We start from the raw sequence: 18828 nt of genomic DNA, 5'->3' as shown, positions 1-18828 counted from the left end.
AACCCGGAATTGAATGCGATAGTAAAAAAAAGGAGGCAAAAAAGAGTTAGGGTTAGGAACTTACACTCCGTATAGGGCAGGCTCCACCAGGATCCTCAGTGTCAGGTGGCCCGTGCTCAATTCCGTCTGGGGTACACGCGTATTTATTTTTAGTCGATTGATATTTCAGGGAAACAAAGAGAGTGAGAAAAAAAAAAGGTAAGTTAATTAGAGGTCTAAGATAAATTTCTCTGATTGATTAATTGATTGATTGATGAGTGATGTATCTAACTACCAAGGTATGTACATGCATGGCCTGATTGATCATAAAATCCACTTATGAAATGTATATTTTTTTTCTATTCATTCACTAGCTCTATATCATCATCAAGTACGATATTTCTTATTAGCGCGATTGATACCTTCTTCTGGACCGTGCCCATATGTAACATATATTGATGTATATATTCAGCTCTTGTTGGTTTCGGCATTGACAGGCGTAACTTCCAATGAAGGCGTGTTCGTCAAAGCTTCGGTATCTCCCTCTTCCTGTGCTTGCTGTAGCCGATATCTGTGCAAGAGTATCAGTCAGTCAGACGTCTAAGATCGAGGCTGCAGGGATAGAGAGATAAATAGGTATCACCCACTTCTGCGCCTTCTCTCGATTATCCAGGTAGCGAACAACAAAAGCCGTGATGATGAGCAGCACAGATAGGCATGTCACCGTGATGTAGCCTTTTCGGTATTGCGGCGCGTCGATCTGCTGCCACACGATCAGAGGCAGCCAGGCTTGGAAGACGTAGGCGATCTCATTCATCGAGCCGACGGTAATGGCGCGTTCTTCGTTGTCGTCGGCGCAGATTTCGTGGGACCAACTTGTCGCACATGTCTCAGAATAATTGAAAATGAAAAAAAAAAAAGAGGAAAGCGCGATTAACGTACGCCATGATCAGCCCACTGAGTCCATAGCCTGCACCAGCGAGGATGAAACAGGTCCATTTCCAACCGACGGGGATATCCCACACAGCGAGAGAGACGTAGCATATTATGTTCATAACCTAGACCCGGGTGAATATGTCAATATAACTGAACATGAAGAAGGAAAGGATAAGACAACTGTCTTACACCTCCAAACACAAGAGGCGGCCAGCGCCGTCCTCCAAGTACAGTATCCGAAAGCCCTGGAGACGCAGTCAGCGACTAACTAAGTCTTCCAAACGGAACTGAATGGGACTTACAAGCATAAGCCAGAGTTGTGACGATTTGAACTACCGACGTCAATGTCGGATAGGTATTAATCTGGCCAACAGAGTATTTAGGATTGGTGGAATCTTTGAGATACCTGTACGATAGTGTCGGTAATCAAACCCAATGGTGTATATTCCACATGAAAGCTTACTGTTGAAACACCGGCTGTGAGCCAGCTGCACCATTGTTGAAGCACCTGTGGAGATTTGCTTCAAGTCAGCTTCATCCATACGTTCTTTTGCCGCAGGTGCATACACATATAACAGCGTCAGGAGATAGATATGCCACGAGGAAAAGATCTTCTTGAGTTTTGCCACGGTGTACGGCCCTCGAGGCTTTCTGCCTTCGAACTCCATGCGTTTCTGAGCGAGGGCGACCTCCTTGGTACAACCAATCATTCAGCACAAGACCCTTATCAGACAACTGGCTGTAGAATCTTACCGTCTTCGACAAATACCATGGATTCGCGATCTCAGGGACATCCGGCAAAACAAAGAATCCCGCAACAGCTATCGGAAGTGAGATAATCCCATCAACAAGGAACAACCTGTGAAAAAGAAATCGTTGAATAAGCTTCTCTCCCCATCTTGCAAACAGTCGGTAGTTTATTACCATTGCCAGCCCTTAAAACCTCCCACACCACCAAGATGATAAACAGCAGCCATCAGATAACCCGAAATCATCGTGCCGATCGCCGAACTTGTGTGGAAGATACAGGATCTCTTCGCCAACTCGTCCTTTCGATACCAGCATCCAATCAAATACTGCATTCCGGGGTAGAAGGTACTTTCTGCTAGACCTGCGGTGGCGAGAGTAGAATGATCAGTTTTACTGTCGAAAAAGAATGACGACAAATAAGGTCTAAGGCTGTAACTTACCGATAAAGAATCGAAGAATGTAGAATTGTGCTGCGGTATTACATCTCGAGAGGGAAAAGGTCAGGACGGACCAGATGACCTAGATGGAGCACAAGTTAGTTAAAAAAAAGAAAGAGACAGAGAGAGAAAAAAAGAATAATAGGATGAAAAAAAATAAAAATAAAAAAAATAAAGGAATGGCTAGAAGGAATAAAAAAAGATTTATAAACACCCAAGAAATGCGAAGTACTCCGCGGATTTACCTCCATCGCTGGAATCCAATATCGAGGCCGCACGCGGGTCAGGAAGATATTGCTCGGAATCTCTCCAATGACGTATCCAATTGTCCAACATGTTTGCATATAATTAAGCTGATTCTCATAAAGGCCGAGATCTTCTTTCCTGCTCGAATTGTTATTCTGTTAAACGAAAGGGAAAAAAAATAAAAATAAAGAAGAGAGAAGGACAAGTGCTTACATTCCCGATACGAAGGCATTGCTGACATTTACTTGATCTAGATATTTCAAGAAATATCCTAAAACCAAACAATAAATACACACAATGTCAGTCGAAGTCAACCCAGTGCGACGAAGATTAATAATAAACGAGAGGAAACATACCCAAGGAAGCGAAGGTGAGAATCGCCGTGTCCAGCTTGAACAGCAATCGCCGCTCTTCAGGGCTCTTGTCGAACGTATCCCACAGGTAGCTCACCCATGTTTGCTTGACTTCTTTTTGGATAATAACTTCTGAGCCCTCGGATGCTGCTTCGTTGGCCAGCCGTTCTGCAGGAGTGGAGGAGGCCATCGTGAGTTGACCGTCCGCGAAATCGGATGTCAGGTTTGGAAATTCTTATCGTCAAAATGAAGAACGTCGTCTAAATTATTTTTTTTTCGAATGATGGAGATCCCAGGTCGCATAGACAGTATAAGCTCGTACGGATACAAGCTCCTCACGGAGATCCGATCAGGACTTGGAAGAATTTAGCTCCAGCCCAATGATGACCCGTGAGGGGACGAACAATCCTAACGGTAATAGATAATCGTAATCGTGCGGGGCATATCAACAATAGTAGCATTGTTGGAAGCTCATCATTGACAGCTACGCTGGCGCAATCCGACTGAGATCTTAGCCGGCAGCATTAGGATGGATTCATATTTTCGACATGCAGGTGCATGCGACTCATGGAGGGACCCACTTCCCCAAGGAAAAGCTATCAAGAGAGACCTGCATGTTTGGAGGTGCCTGTGCTGCGATCGAGGACGCACTTTAATGGAGGATTGCGGAGCTCGTCATGGCGAGCAGCGATGACGTGCAAGCCAACATGATCAAGACCAGCATCGTATTGGTTTTGGCTTTGTAAACAGCGCCATGCAGGCAAGCCTGCAGGGAGTATTAACAAAAACAGATGATAACTTGTCAGATATCTTCAGTTCAGCGATTTGCATTCGTTGAAACAATAAAGCTTATCTTATGCTACCTACGCAGCAGCATAGCAATATGGGCATCGATAGGCTGACACTTGCTCTGTACATATACAAGGACAATCGAGAAGGTTACGCTTAACAATTATTATCATACTTGCGGCCAATCCACGTGTGTTTTCGTTCGTACATCGTATGGCAAGTCTATCAAGCTTATTTACGTCTAGTTTACCAACGTTCAGGTTCCTAGGTTAGTTTTCACGTAATGACCCAAGTGCTTATAATAATGCAATTAATCTGCAGTTTTATCGCAACTGGCACTCTGTCAACAGACTATTGACCGTCTTATATATATATATATATATTTTCAAACCCAATGATGCCAGGCGATTCCATTCCGATACGTCAGCGGAACCTGCGGTCCCTCCGCCTCGACGATATACCCGGATTCGCAGCGGTCGTAGGAAACCTTGACCTGCTGGCTGTAGAAGTCATCGAACTTCTTGTTCAGGGCGTCGTGGAGGCTCTGCACGTCACCCTCTGGGTGGAGTACTTCCCATGGCTTGACGCAGGTAATCCCCTGGCACGACTTGAGAACCAGGAGAAGTGCGTCGAGACGGTTGATGACCTGAGTCCTGGGGTAGCCCAGGATCGTGACTTTGTCGTCTCCATCAATATCACTCGTTGGGTAAATGTTGTCGAGCTCGTAAGGGTCGATCTGGAGTTGCTGCGATGAGTGCATATCCAGCAAGTCTCTGGAGGTGTAGTCCTACCGTCAAATCGTAGAGCTCATGTTCGCCGCTGCACCAGACAGAGTAGTAAAGGTCGTAGCCGCTTCCGTGGATGCGGAGTCCCTTGTATGTGTTGTTTGTAATAATAGGAGGGTTGTCGGGTCCTGAATGACGATTAGCGTCGATAAAGGAATTTGGATGCACAAACTCGCTCCAACGCCGCTACCTACCGAGATAATTATACTCGCCCTCGGGAAGTGCAATGCCCCAGAATTCCACGTTCGCATGCTCATGGCGAGTGGCTCTAGAATTGCGTGTAAGCGGAACCGGCACGCCATCAAAATCCTCTCGCTGTTTGATGCCTGCGATTTGGAACACCGTCGGCGCGAGATCAATATGCGTGGTCACCGTCTCCTCAGTGTAGTCTGCAGCCACACCAGGACCACGGATAAAAAGTGGGACACGGATATCCTCCTCAAATCCGCACTCCTTGCCAGGTTGCAGGCGGTGTTGGCCAATATGATACCCATTGTCGGAGGTATATATAATATAGGTGTTGTCTAAGATTCCAGCATCTGCAAGACGAGTCACGACCTTGTCGACCAGCTCGTCAACCCCTTGCAATGCTCGCAGACGAGAGCGGTAGAAGTGGTCGTTGTAGTCGACATTACTCCGGTTCTGTTTCGGCAACCGGCTGATCCAGTTCACGCCGCTGGGCTATATTCGCGGGTCAGAAAAGAATTGTGCAAATAACGCAATTGGAAGCTTACAGTGTCCGGATTAAAGTGTTCTGTCCTTGGAACCTTCACATCTTGGAATAGATGCTTATGCCTATCTGCCGGGATTGGCTCAGTCATCTTAATGATGGACTTCTCGCTGGTCTTGAATGACGGATCCACATTGGAATGGGGAGCTACGGGGGCAATGCCCAGGAAGAAAGGCTGCTGCGTGGCGATGGCATCATCCAGAAAACCAAGTGCTTTCTCCGTGGTTACATCTACCGTGTGGCGGCCTTCGTAGCTCACTGGAGGGTCGTGATTTCGCTGGTAGGTGGCGTTGAGATAGGAATACGTGTAGGGATCGAGCAGGAAGTCGGATCCGTTGAATCCAGCAACGTATGGGGCATTGTAGTTGTCCACGGTGTGTGCATTGAACAACTTGCCCACGTAGTATGTTTGATATCCAGCGCTCTGCAGCCAGACTGGAAGGAAATTGGAATTGAATCCTCTTTCCACGAATTTCGGATATCCACCTGCGGCAATGATAAGACAAAGGCGACAGAACAATCGGGGGTAAAAGTTGCTAACCGTATGGCGGGCTAACGTCGGTCACATTGGTATTGTGCGCGAATCGCCCAGTCCACAGACTGACGCGCGCTGGACAGCAGATGGCCGTGGGCACAAAGTGGTTCTTATAGAAGGTGCCGCCTTTCTTCAGATGCTTTGTGGTCAGGGGCATATACGACAGCGAATCCAATTGGAGGTCCTGGTCATCGGTCAGGATAAACACAATGTTCGGACGCTCCTTGGCTGAATTGAGGGTCAATTTTGGGTCCAATGGTTGCTGGAGCTGCGGATTATACGATGCTTGACATGTGGCGAGCAGCCCCGCGAGGGCGCTCAGCGCAAGCGAGATGGCTTTCATGGCGTCGGGGCTGATGCCATGATTCGTAGCTATAGAATTGCTGGCAGAGTTGAGCTTGGATGGATGAAGCTATCAATGGACGTATTCTTAACAGTTCAACAGCAGCAAAGCTGTGGAGAAGAAGCAGACGCGATGACGTCGGGCCGCGGCCAGATGATGCGATTCGGCGCTTTTCCCGGATAGGCAAGACTCTGCGTCACCTACTGTTGTGCAGTTCACAACTCATTTTATTTATTTTATTTTATTATATTAGTATTAAATTCATTAGCTTAATACTTGTGCCTGTCCTGCAACTTGCCAAAAGCAATATTTGATCACTGGGACATATTGTCTGGAAGAGGTCATCAGTTGCCTGGAAAATCTCTTCGGATAGCTGCATATGGACGTAAAACAATTGACTGCAATGTTTTCAATTGCGGCGAGGGATGTTTGGAGACATGATATGCTGTTCGTATAAGCAGTCTGATCTCACTGACATCAAGCTATCTTATCAAAAACAAGCGGCTGGCTCCTCGCTCTACATGAAGCAAGGCGGAGATACATCAGAGCTAACACTGATTCATAGATTTCAATACTGGAAATGTGACCAAACTCTGGATATTATATTCATGAAATAGACACCTATCAACATTTAAATCCACATTCGCCAACTGTTTACTTGACAGATGGAATCAAATACGTCGTCCGTGTCACGAGAACAGCATCCTCATACTGTGTCTTTCCTATACCCACACTTCCAAGGAGAAGATTCAGATTCGGATTCACTCCGTGGAACTGCCTGCACCATCTTATTAAACCCAGCTGCGTCCAGCGGCTCGACGCCGGTTGTGTTCGGTCCATCTTCTGATAACGTTGGACATCGCGCGTCCGAAACCCCTCGAAGACAAAAATGAGCACCGCAATGAGTTCGGGCAGAAAGCTGAGCACGACGCGAATGGCCAGCGAGCCAGTCACTGGGTTCAAGTCTGCCTTTTGCGTGCTCTCCGCGACGAGGCCGTACAGGACCCGGATTCCAATGAAAACGAGAGACACCAGGACAGCGCACAGGAGCTGGAGAGATGGAGATGTTAGTATATACAGATCTTTTGTTTAAATGCTCTGCTTCGCAAACGGCGGTTTACCCTTGTGCCCTCAGTATGGGCTGGAGCATCCTGTCGGTGCTGAGAGGGTAACAGCGCTATCAGGGTCGCAAGCACCAGTGTCGCCCAGCAGGCCTCGAGCAAAGCCATTCCGACTTTTATCAGTGTCAGATCATTAGGATTCGCATCGTTGCCTGCCAGAGCGGAAGCCCCCGTGCCGACCAGAGCAACTCCGGTGGCGACCAGCACGTGGATGAAAGCGATGAAGGTCCATTCCAACCGTTTGTTGAGTTCCGGATTGCGATACGTTTTCCTGCGAGAGATGGAATCTTTTAGCGACTGTATGTGTTCTTTGTCAGAGCCGAGAAAGAACATACGCCTCGTGTAGAATTCCATCCACTGTCAGCAAGAGCGGCGAAATGCCGACACTGGAGATGATATCCGCGCCCGATCTGCTGCTATTCCCAGTAGACATGGCACCGCCGACAATGCGGAGTGTGCAGAACGCGAATAGGTAACCCCAGCCCAAGAAACCTGGCGAGCCATGACGATACAGGAGGTAGAGGACGGGCAGACTGAGGACGGCGTAAATGGCGAGCTGGGCGGTAAAAAGGGCAGTCATTCTTGAAGTGCTGATAGCGGATTCCTTCTTGTTTCTGTTGCAGCCTTTCTGGTATCCGGAAGTACAACATAATGGAGGAGACGATGAGAAACAAGACTCTTATAACAAGATGAATGGAAAAATTAAAGGAAAGGCATCTTCAGTAAAAGGGAAAAAAGAAATAGAATAACAGTTGCAGAGGACCTAAATAGGCAATATTTCTACTCGACTTTCCACTGCGTCTAAGTACTACTTCCATACGCTGGCGATCGACGCTAATAAACGATACCGAGAATCCCTGTCGACAGCGTCAGATACGGTTCCAGGCAGCAGTCAACAGTCGATCAGTTTAGCTCGCTCGTTCACTGGTATAATGTCTCGAAATGAAGCTTGTCGATCATTGACAGCACTCAACCGAGTATAAGCCTTTTTGAAGGGAATTGTGGCGGTGACTAGGAGATGCAACGGCAACGTCAACTAGGCATCCGCATTATTTCCTCCACAACTGAACCGGACGGCCACACAATTGAGAACTACTCCGTAGAAGTGAGAACTAGAAGTGTGGCTGTGTGAATGATATTGGACCGGGAGGAATCCCCAAAAGGGAGAAGTATGATGATTATCATTGCTGGCAGACGGACAATCAGCGATCATAAAATATCGCCATCTCTCTTATCTCACGTTTGATTGTGAAGAATTTCAAACAATCATGTCGTTGTTACATTTTAACAACGTATAGATTAGTCTGTTGATAATTCGGAGAATTATACTCGACAGGTGGATTCCATTGTGATTGCCATGTTGAATTGATCACCTTGGTATAATTCCCAGGAATTCAGCACAGCCAGAATAAGGCATTTGTTTGAATGACCAAACACTTAACACCCAACAAGTCCTCACAGACGAGTCCCCATTGGAGAGAAGGCCAAGCTATTGAGGCTTCTCAGCAGAAGTTGCCGCTAGATGATCAGCGATATCTGTAAATTAAGATGAACTTACTCATTGAAAACACTACTGAAACAATAATAAACAAGCCATTCGTGACACTATATATATATAATTAAGTCCGCCAAGTTTCGATCTCTTTAAATCCATGCTGCATCAACTCTTTCTCATCAGCAGCCAATGGCTGCCCTAATATACCGGGCCAGGGTCATCATGGGGAAATAATGACGGTAGAGAGTGTGACTGATGTAGAAATGGTTCAGGAATCCCGTCCCCGTGTATTCGGTCTCGGGCCAGGAATCCCCCTCGCCACAGAAGTCGGTCTGTGCCCGGGCCAGATGCGAGATACCAGAGGTGATAGCATCGTTGTCTGGCGGGCACGTTGTCAATAGGCCCATCAGCTCCCAGGCTGTTTGCGATGGCGTCGATGGCCCGCAACCGGCTCGCCAGGGCTCCTTGTACGTGAGCAGGCTTTCTCCCCATCCTCCGTCGGCATTCTTGACTCGTTTCATCCAGCTCGTTGTGGAAGATACCATGGCCTGAATCTGTGGGTACCCCTTCGTAAAATAGGACAGTCCGTAGAGGACATTGCATGTGCCATAGAGGTAGTTTGCGCCCCAGCGGCCGTATCAAGCCCCGGTGGCTTCCTGCATATGTTCCAGGTATGCAATTGCGCGGGCACAAGCTGATATGACGCGCTGAAGTACGTCTTCAGCAACGGGCTCTTGCTGCGCTTTCTGCCTCAGCAGACCAAAAGCTTCCAAGATGCGTCCGGTCACATCGGGGCTGGAAGGATCGCAGAGACTGTTATAGTACTAAACCTAAATAGGAAATCAAGGGAACAAATAAATTCTAATTCTCCTACTATCTATAGGTCAAAGAGCAACTATATATAGGCTTATAGAGACTTGGATTCAGGGGCAAAATAAGGGTGATTCCAGGAGCAAATCCCAATATTGCCAGGAGCACTATACTGGTGGTGAGCAGAAGGAATTTCTGACCAATCAGATCTCTCATATGGTTGACAGTATTTTTGTAGAGCTAGAACTCCGGGTGATAGAGGAACAAAGCTGGTGGCAAAGCAGGCTGACAGCTGACAGCCGGTCATGTGAGGAAACTCTAGCTGGAAAATGTTAGGTCCTAACAAGCCTCAACAGACAACAATTTGAGTACAAATTCATATAAAGACACTCTAATTGTCCCTTAAAAGGTGTTGTATGCGACTTCGTTTTGGGCAGCAAACAGATCAAAAAAAAGTGAGCGTATTCTCAGCCAAAGGTCTTCTGGTATCGCTCAAGTCAAAATAAAAGCATGCACTGACTCTAGCCGAATTAGAACCACTTCTTTAATAGCGTTATGTGCGAGACCATATTACCAAATCCGGTATTTGGGACGAGACTTTATGGCATCCCTCTTTTTCGAGTCTTCACACGAACTGCGCGATCGAGCCTTAGTGATTCGGAGTATGTGGTGGACCGAGATCGCTTCTGAAGTTCCCCGCACAAGGCTGAACCAGGACAGGAAATCTCTATGAACCCACGATCAGAGCTCAGCAATTTCTGCACGGGGTTATTTTCTGTGGCCAACCACAGAGGGAAAACATGGAGCTGCGGAAATCTACAGGGAACACGTTGCAAGCATCCAAGCCCTCTTGGGTTAGACAGCCTCTGCCGAACATTTCTTTCCGGTATAGACCTATCCAAATCGACGCCACAGTCGAGGACACAGAATACTGGAAAAAGCTAAATGTGATCACGAAAGAGGACATGTTCTCAGCCTCGCTTGCGTTTCCTCGCGGTTCTACATTTATATACGATGACAGGGAAAAGCTGCTGATTATGGCCCTGTTGGAGCACTTGTGAAGTAGTAAGAATCATACCAGGGCATTGCATCTCTAGAAGACAGCTTGAGGAGACGATATTGAACGGTATTTTTAATAAGGTGGCCTCAGGTCTGCAGATCTCAGTATGTCAAATAAATAATCTGATCCACCAACTAATGAAACTGCAGCGAAGTTATTCGCAACCAGAAATGATCCGAATTCCGGGGAGGCGACAGCCTCAAGTGTCAGCCACCAAGGCATTTCGGGATGACATCGATCTGGAAACTGGTCGCCAGTTGCGTCCGACATACGCTGTTCCACGCCGTGACGACAGATCGCCCCGGCGTCGATCACGTAGCCGAACCAGACTAGGAGACTTGCGTTTCTCAAGACGGCTGGCCGAAGGGGAATCCCTTATTTGGTCACCCCAGATCCCCCCAAGAAACATCCAAAGGAAACTGCCAAGGCTTTCATGGTCCATTTGGCGACGTTGGAGCGAATGAATTTGCACCAGCTGCAATATGACCTTATGGGTGTGGTGCACGAAATAATCACTAACAACGATGCACGTCCCGATCAGATGGAATTGGCAAGGAAACTTCTTTCCGAGTATGGTATGTAATATTTTTAAGGCCTGCATTCCGGTAACTGAGAGTCTTTCAGTATCAGCAATACGCGACTTCGACTTCATGACCGAGAAGCAGATGAAAGCAGAGCAAAACGGCACTCCAGATCCTTTCCAGATTACAACGAAAGACCTGTTGGGCTATTATCTCATGAATGACACGGAGCACTGCCTGTTGAATGATTCTCGCTGCCAGGGGAAAGTGTCTCGGCCCAGCGAACAACACTGGAAGAGCGACAAATATATATACAACATTCTTCCTGGCTTTTCACGAGGCGAATACAACACTCGAATCGACCTGGCCAATTTCTGGGAGAGGATTACCATGGGTCTGCTCGGTGGATTGGCACTGATTGGGCCCATGCTGTTAATGGTCTTGCACAAGGATCTGCTTACTACTCTGGTTACGGCAAGCGTGTCGACCATTTTGTTTGCAGTCGCCCTTTCGTTCTTTACCCAGTTGCAGGGTCAGACCGTCTTGGCTTCTGTTGCAGCTTATGCAGCTGTATTGGTGGTTTTTGTTGGCTCGAATTCATAAATGTAGTTGATAGACGGGTAGGACGGAGGCATTATTTCAATTATGGAGACAGTTGGATTGCGATGCGTGACGTATGCAAAGAGAGGTTTTGACCGGCGTCTTTCGAAATGACGCTTCTGTCATATAGTAACCAAATGAATAAGATTCTTGAGATTTCTACGTTGACATCTGTAAACAGGCCACTGTACCAAGCCAAAGCATATCTAGTCGAGTTGAGCCAATAAGATCACTAGCTGCCATTATATTAAGTATAAAAGAAGCCAGATATAGTTTAGAGCATGTTAGGAATAATAAGAGCATGTCTCGGCCATAGAATAGGCAATCTAGATTTGTAATATTATTTAGCAATAGATAAGAGGCAAAATATAAGCTTTAGCATTATGCCATTACTTGGGTAAATATCAGTCACTACTGTACTTCTTCACAAACCAATTGCTGAAGCTCGACAACGGTCAAGTCCATATCTTGTATATTATCTAAACTAAATCTAAAAAAACAAAGTACTTTACGAGCACTGAGATTAGCAAGGCAAGAGTTAGTAAATTATCTAGCATTTTTACTAAATAACCAAGGGAAAGGTCAATAGTTAAAGCTCTGGGCCCCCTAGTTATAGAAATAACTGTCCCCAGCAAGAATTAAAAAAAAAAGACAATAGATTCTGGACCAATACAAAATCAGACAACATGGGCAGACAGAATAGAATATGAAACTTGTCTGCTCTCAATGATTGAAGCAAGCCTTGTCGAGAAACGAGCTTTGTTGTAACCGCATTCAAATTTCCACTTCTAGATTGTTGTAAACACAGAAATTCCATGCTATTGGCAGATAGAATCATCACTATTATCCCAATTTCTCGCTGTATTCATCAAATCATCAAATTCAAGTCTGTAACGAAATTTAGACGTTCGATATTTCCTTCATATGAATTCTGTGCTTTTATTAATGCAGTGATTGTTGTCTGCGCACTGTATCAAGCTCGTCGGCCATTTATTTATTTACTTCTTTCACTTTTAAGACTAATTAACATCTTCGACAACGTTACTAGCCAACATAATATATAATATATATAATAGAGCATAAAAATAGGGAGATGCATTCAAGGGAAAAAAAATTCTCCAGTTGATAACATTACAGGAAATATTACCTCTTAAGGTAAACTAAGCTAGATAAGTATATATAGCTTAATATCGCATGCAGTTAGTACTCCAGTCACGGAGTAAATGAGTGTGTATTTGGAGGCTGCCAGCCAAACGATGACGTTGGAACGCGACGAAATGATGCGATTCCACGCTTTCCCCGGATAGGCAAGGAAGCTTACTCCATCCACCTTGACCGCTGCCCTAAGTACGGAATTAAGTCAATTTTATTTCGTTAGTTATTATCATTCTTGACTAAATTATACGGAGTACAGCTACTATCTGTCATCAAAGCGGAAATGCAATTAACCCTCTGTGGTGGCTGTCTGCGATTCGACCGCACCATCTACCCGGCACATGGCGTGCACGCGATCATATCAATTCGATCTTTTAGTCCGATCTGTGGCTGACTCTTCCGAAAACAATAATGCATGCTCCGTTTAGGTACTCCCCCACCGGTAGCTGTCTGCCCGGATGATGGCGTGCTTGGCCTTGGATAGATACATGTATGTACTCCGTATCGGGGCTCCACATATCAATCAACTCGGCTAGAATGTGCCGAACAAGGAGTACCTCCATAGCTGGTAAGATAACCCACTCTGCACGGCTGACAGACGCCCAGCTGAGAAAAAAAAAGAATCAACAGCTCCTCTAGCCTAGTCTTTGTTCTCCGAACTCTCCGATGGCAGAAGCAGACCCAACGGTAGCACAAAGAGGTTGGATGTTCATTGGTCCGTGATGCGATGCGAGGCTCCGCATAAGCAGTCAGCCTTAAATAAAAAGATTTCATTCAAAGACGCCGTATTTTCCCTTCTGATAACGGTCATAAAAATCAGCCTGATCAGATCCTGAAAATGGCGGAGGCGGAGTCAGTCGATGAGTCCAGTCCTCTCAGTGCCTCCTCCGTGTCATCGTCGTACGGGACAACAACAGACGATAGTCACGATACAACAACCACCGTAGAAACCGATACAGAGAGGGCGGTAACAGCGACAAACGACGACAACAAAGTGCGTCTCTCCTCCAATGTGTGGAGTATAATCTCTGTTCTGTTACTAGGTAGAGCTCCTCGATGCGCGTAGGTTTCTACGAGAGGTATATCTGACGGCTCTTTTTATTTTAGGAGAGTTCATCGCAAATGCAGATACCAGCCTTGTATTTGCCTCTAATGCACGCATCTCCTCCGAGTTCGGGGAACTTCAAAATGCGAATTGGTTGTCTACGGCGTATGGCCTGGGACTCTGCGCTGTGCAGCCGATGGTGAGTTTGTTTCAGTCGTCTGAGTGAAACACACATTGCTGACAACATCTAGTACGGCAAGCTAAGCGATATATATGGCCGCAAGTTGATCCTCCTGGTCGCGTACTCTTTATTCGCGGCCGGATGTATCATATGGTATGCTCATGAAAACCCATATACTATTGTAGATCGCCAAATTAACACAATCTCAGCGGTGTAGCAGGTCAAATGTGGCAGGTCATTCTAGGTCGTGCAGTCACCGGAGTAGGAGGAGCAGGAATGGTGACCTTGGCTTCTGTTATCATCACTGGTGAGCAGTACACAAACCAGTCTCATTCCTTCTCGTCTGACATATTGGCACAGATCTGGTCCCTAAAAGGGAAGTCGCACAATGGCGAGCCTATGTGAATATCTCAATGACTTTGGGCCGCAGTTTGGGAGGACCCCTAGGCGGGTTCCTGACGGATTCGATAGGGTGGCGATGGTGTGTACATACGTCGAATCACCACTTTCGATACCCTTGCTGATGAATGACAGGTTATTTCTCATCCAAGCACCCCTGATCGGCATTGCTGCACTTCTCGTAGTCACGAGGCTGAGCATCACACATGTCCAGCCATCTACTACTGTAGTAGATGAAGAAGATGATCCGAAATCAAAGCTTGGACGCATTGACTTTGCAGGGATCCTGTTCCTGTCCACGTCCGTCATCTCCGGCATGCTGCTGCTGGACCTCGGAGGGCAGAAATTCCCTTGGCTGTCTATATACACCGTTGGCCTGGCCGTATCGGCTGTCGCCCTCTTCGTCGCGTTTGTCCTCACAGAGGTCTACATCGCCCGGGAACCCATCTTCGCCCTGCACATCCTCCGCCAACCCAACGTCGCGGCAAGCTACCTCGTCATGACGCTCCAGATCGTCTCCCAGGTCGGCATGATGTACACGATCCCGCTGTACTTCCAGATCACGGCGCGGAGCTCCGCGACGGTGGCGGGCGCGCACCTCGTTCCAGCCGTCGTCGGCAACGCCCTCGCAGGCCTCGTGGCCGGGGCGACAATCAAGCAAACGGGGCGGTACAAGTCTCTGATTGTGAGCGCCGGCCTCATCGCGTCTGTAACATACATCCTACTCTTCCTCCGCTGGAACGGCGCGACCAACTTCTGGGAATCGCTGTACATCCTGCCCGGCGGAATCGGCACGGGGATCGCGCAGGCCGGATCCTTTGTAAGCATGACATCCAAGCTTCAGCCGCAGGACATCGCCATGGCGACGGGGGGTTTCTTCCTCTGCACGAGCGTTGGCGTGTCGACGGGGATCACGGGGTACAATGCTGCGATAGAGCTGGAGTTTGGTAGGAGGCTCCGGCAGAAACTGACGGGGAAGGGCGCGGAGAAGGTCCGTCTGCCTCATCTGATACCAAGGTTGATTTGAGATACGAGCTGACACGAAATTATCGACATGACAGATAATCAACCGCGTCCTCTCCGACGCATCCTACATCAAGAGTCTGCACGGACCCGTCCGCGACATAGTCGTGTCGTCGTATATCGCTGGTCTGAAACATACGTACTGTAAGCAACCCGTCTCTGTACAACACTCTCAAAAGTAGAAGAATGAGAAGCATTCAACTAATCATAAATAATACTAATCATAAATAAATGAACAGTAATATCACTAACCTGCTCGCTCCTTGCATCGGCCATCGCTTTGACGATTCGGAATCATCAGCTTTAATTAGAAAAAGAAGACGTCAAGTCGCTGATGCAATGGTAGCTATTATAAAAAAAGTTAGCACTTACGATTCTTCTGGATGTATGTATACTTGCATACGTATATACTTTTTCTACTTCACTTTCTCAATGTGATTGATATGGAATGATAGCACAGAACAGAGCGAAATAGAATGAAACGGAACGGACTGAAATGGGAATAACGAGGTCGAAATAAAAAGAATTTTAACGTGTATGTACTATGGTAAGCCGTAGTATGGTGCCTATAATATAGAAGGACTTGAAGTCATGAAAAAATTACGCAAAGACAAGTCATCAAAATATGCGGTACAGAAGAACAGTGACAAGGTTCTCGACTTCGAGATAGCATTCTCTTCAGTGTTGACTAAAATCTATGTCTGTCTGCTATTACTACCGCGTGTGCATCTAATGTTCATCCACCTAATTATATTGCATGCGTATACCATCTGAAACGGAATGGATATACCTCCCCAACAAGCCAATAATGATACTGATTCCATTCCACACTTACTCCCACAAGAAGTTCAACTTCTTCAACCCCGCCTTCGGCGTGGATGGAGGATCAGGCTGCTGCTGTGCAATCTCGATGAATTTGCGGATTGGCGCCTCTGATAACGGCACAATCAGAGTGTTGTTCGCAATCTTGTAGCCGAAATACAGAGCAAGGACGATGACGATGTCGAGATAGGCGCTGATGAATGTTTCCGTGTCCCAACTGAATAATCAATCAACGATTAACAGCAATCTCCACTACGCTTAGAAACACTTACTGTCCGTGGATAAACGTGGTATACCCCCCTGTCAACAGGAGAATGATAATCGAAATGAAACTAGTCCATGCGGCGTAGGGTTGTAACGGCGCTTTCCATGGCAGATCATCGCGAGATATGCCTTGCTTTTTCATCGCGTAGTAGAAGCGCAAGTAGACGATGCAAATGCTGTGACAAATTAGTGAGTAATTCCATGCTGCCAGAACGTACCCGTCGACACCACATATATATAGGAATAATGAAAGGTTTTAGGTAGGCTTACACAATCCATCCAACAAGCGCCGCTGAAGAAGTTAAATCCTGCAACCAGGTAAACACTGTCGCGGCGGAGGCGCTTAAACTCATATATCCTAATGCAACGAATATTCCCACCGCGATGACCGAAAGGTAGGGAACGCCCCAACGACTGGTCCGTTTGAGAACTCTAGGCGCATGACCTTCTCTGGCTAGTCCGTATAATGTTCTCGAACCATTTAGAAGACCTAGAAAAGAAGTCAATTCGGGAGACAGTTTAGGAAGGTTGGGCTACTGACCCGAGTTACCGGCGCTCCAAGCGCTAGTGAGAACAACGAAATTGATAATAGAAGGCACGGCTTTGATTCCTGCGCGTTCCGCAGCAATAACAAAAGGTGATTCAGCCGCTGTTCCGCTTGATTTAAGTAGATCTTGGTCGTTAGAAGGTACGAGCAGCGTAACCATGAAGATGGAAAGCACTATACAATACCATCAGAACTGACACGGCGATATCCGGCAGAGTGCGTACCGTAGAAAATCAAGACTCGCCAGAAAATCCTCTTCGCAGCTCTTGGAATATTTCTTCGAGGAGCTCGTGTCTCTGCAGCAGCCATTGAGATGGTTTCGACGCCGCTGTACGCATACACCGCGTTGGAGAAGGTGGTCCAAAACCCCATGAATCGTCCCAAGGATCCCCCGTGCCCGAGGTATTGCACAAAAGGGCCGGGGTTATGCCAGAACCGAAAGCCATATGCTTCGTGGTTGGGTCCGCCACCACACGTAATGACAAGGGCCTGCTGATCGTGAGGAACTCCCTGTGCAGAAAGTTAAGAGGAAACGTACCATGATGTTCATACCCACGATGAGCAGAATCTTCAGTGTTGCAAAGGTGAATTCAAGCTCTCCATATATACGGACCAGAAACAGATTGCTGGCAAACAACAATGCGCCAAACACCGTTATCCAAACGGCATTGTTTATGGTAGTCCAAAATTGAACAATAACTGCTGCTGCCACAATTTCCGCCGGAATAGTGATGAGGTACGAGTAGATGGAGTTCCAGCCCTGGGCAAAAGATAGGGCAGGATCGACAAAGTATTCTGCGTGTCGAATGATACCTCCGCTGAGTGGCACCAAGGCACTAAGCTCAGCAATGCTTATAACGACACCAGAAACAAGTATGCCGGTAATGGTGTACCCTATGCTGAAACACCATTAGTAGGACTCAATTCGGCACCGGGAGGATCTTACAATGCACCGGCAGGTCCTCCATTGGCGAGAGCCCTACCAGACCCGAGAAACAAGCCCTAGAAATCAATGTAAACAATGCTGATAACTTCCAGGCAGAGACACGCACTGTACCGATGGTTCCCGCCAAGGCGATCATCTGTATGTGACGTTGCTCGAGGCCGCGCCTTGAGAGTTGCATTAACATTGTATTGACTAGGCACGGGGCAGAACTGCGCGAACCTAAGGTCTTTCTCCTCGCTGAACTCTGGAGGCCTATCGTCGACTGAGGCGATCTCGACATCCGGTGCATGACCATGTCTGTCAAGGTCATTGACCGTCTTCACGTCTTTTTCGGCAGTGTTTGTGGACATTGCAATATCCAATGCAGCGACTGACTATAAATATTCGACGAAGATCAAAATAATCTATGCAACAGAGAGCAGATCAGCACAATTCCTTCATCTGGGAGATGCAGGGCAGTGTTCACCCTATGGCAGTGATGGTAAATCTTACCAGGGATTTCAACACCAATGACACGGCTGCGATAGATATATGGATAGATAGTCTGGATAATAATGAAGCTGTAATTGTTAGAGAATGCTCTCGACTTCGTGGCTGATCGGACATTCAGCAGGGGAATCTATGAAGAACGACCTACCGAGGGAGTGGTACAGTCTCCCAGGAGGGAAGGACCGTACGACAAGGAGGAACTGCCAGTGCCATCGTTGCAACTGCCGACCAACTCCTCCATTGGAAGCATGGCACTCCAGACTATCCAAGCGCATTGATAGTCGCTATCCTGCCGGCAATTAATGGGATAGCTTACCCCGGTCTCTAAATACAGCTCTCATTGGCTGCGAAACGGCTTATCATGTTGGTTTCGTTTAGCGCAACATGAAGGACATCCAGCAAAGATACCGATATGTGGAGACATGAGACTCCTGAGGAGTCTCGTCAATGTATTCCCCGCATTCTGT

At 47.1% G+C, this 18828-nt stretch overlaps 7 protein-coding genes across 7 annotated transcripts; 3 read left to right on the top strand and 4 right to left on the bottom strand.

Annotated features, from left to right (window-relative positions):
- Window positions 1-447: 447 nt before the first annotated feature.
- T310_3021 (uncharacterized protein) lies at window positions 448-2891 on the bottom strand (the record flags this gene model as incomplete). The annotated part of the gene is made up of 11 exons (XM_013474127.1): window positions 448-550; window positions 627-854; window positions 922-1037; window positions 1105-1160; window positions 1218-1321; window positions 1379-1423; window positions 1460-1736; window positions 2106-2184; window positions 2348-2486; window positions 2562-2598; window positions 2705-2891. 11 exons carry the CDS (start codon window positions 2889-2891, stop codon window positions 448-450), a joined length of 1371 nt encoding a protein of 456 aa, XP_013329581.1.
- Window positions 2892-3875: 984 nt separating this feature from the next.
- On the bottom strand, window positions 3876-5883 carry T310_3020 (Arylsulfatase; the record flags this gene model as incomplete). Its single annotated transcript, XM_013474126.1, has 5 exons — window positions 3876-4226; window positions 4282-4403; window positions 4470-4956; window positions 5010-5491; window positions 5547-5883. The coding sequence occupies 5 exons, from the start codon at window positions 5881-5883 to the stop codon at window positions 3876-3878; spliced, it is 1779 nt and encodes a 592-aa protein (XP_013329580.1).
- A 654-nt stretch (window positions 5884-6537) lies between these two features.
- Window positions 6538-7584, bottom strand: T310_3018 (uncharacterized protein; the record flags this gene model as incomplete). Its single annotated transcript, XM_013474125.1, has 3 exons — window positions 6538-6933; window positions 7005-7275; window positions 7340-7584. 3 exons carry the CDS (start codon window positions 7582-7584, stop codon window positions 6538-6540), a joined length of 912 nt encoding a protein of 303 aa, XP_013329579.1.
- A 1148-nt stretch (window positions 7585-8732) lies between these two features.
- Window positions 8733-10370, top strand: T310_3017 (uncharacterized protein; the record flags this gene model as incomplete). The annotated part of the gene is made up of 7 exons (XM_013474124.1): window positions 8733-8829; window positions 8870-8966; window positions 9079-9170; window positions 9383-9616; window positions 9719-9764; window positions 9844-9971; window positions 10030-10370. The coding sequence occupies 7 exons, from the start codon at window positions 8733-8735 to the stop codon at window positions 10368-10370; spliced, it is 1035 nt and encodes a 344-aa protein (XP_013329578.1).
- A 489-nt stretch (window positions 10371-10859) lies between these two features.
- On the top strand, window positions 10860-11493 carry T310_3016 (uncharacterized protein; the record flags this gene model as incomplete). Its single annotated transcript, XM_013474123.1, has 2 exons — window positions 10860-10944; window positions 10994-11493. 2 exons carry the CDS (start codon window positions 10860-10862, stop codon window positions 11491-11493), a joined length of 585 nt encoding a protein of 194 aa, XP_013329577.1.
- A 1990-nt stretch (window positions 11494-13483) lies between these two features.
- On the top strand, window positions 13484-15475 carry T310_3015 (Multidrug resistance protein Fnx1; the record flags this gene model as incomplete). The annotated part of the gene is made up of 7 exons (XM_013474122.1): window positions 13484-13639; window positions 13689-13889; window positions 13942-14024; window positions 14081-14178; window positions 14232-14352; window positions 14406-15261; window positions 15332-15475. The coding sequence occupies 7 exons, from the start codon at window positions 13484-13486 to the stop codon at window positions 15473-15475; spliced, it is 1659 nt and encodes a 552-aa protein (XP_013329576.1).
- A 513-nt stretch (window positions 15476-15988) lies between these two features.
- Window positions 15989-18574, bottom strand: T310_3014 (amino acid permease; the record flags this gene model as incomplete). Its single annotated transcript, XM_013474121.1, has 11 exons — window positions 15989-16037; window positions 16129-16332; window positions 16388-16555; window positions 16650-16869; window positions 16921-17052; window positions 17112-17415; window positions 17465-17825; window positions 17873-17928; window positions 18055-18242; window positions 18365-18390; window positions 18510-18574. 11 exons carry the CDS (start codon window positions 18572-18574, stop codon window positions 15989-15991), a joined length of 1773 nt encoding a protein of 590 aa, XP_013329575.1.
- Between the last annotated feature and the right edge of the window lie 254 nt (window positions 18575-18828).

This window comes from Rasamsonia emersonii (assembly GCF_000968595.1).
Source record: "Rasamsonia emersonii CBS 393.64 chromosome Unknown ctg1118621760047, whole genome shotgun sequence".
Classification (NCBI taxonomy): domain Eukaryota; kingdom Fungi; phylum Ascomycota; class Eurotiomycetes; order Eurotiales; family Trichocomaceae; genus Rasamsonia; species Rasamsonia emersonii.
This window is presented reverse-complemented; position numbering and strand designations above follow the sequence as displayed.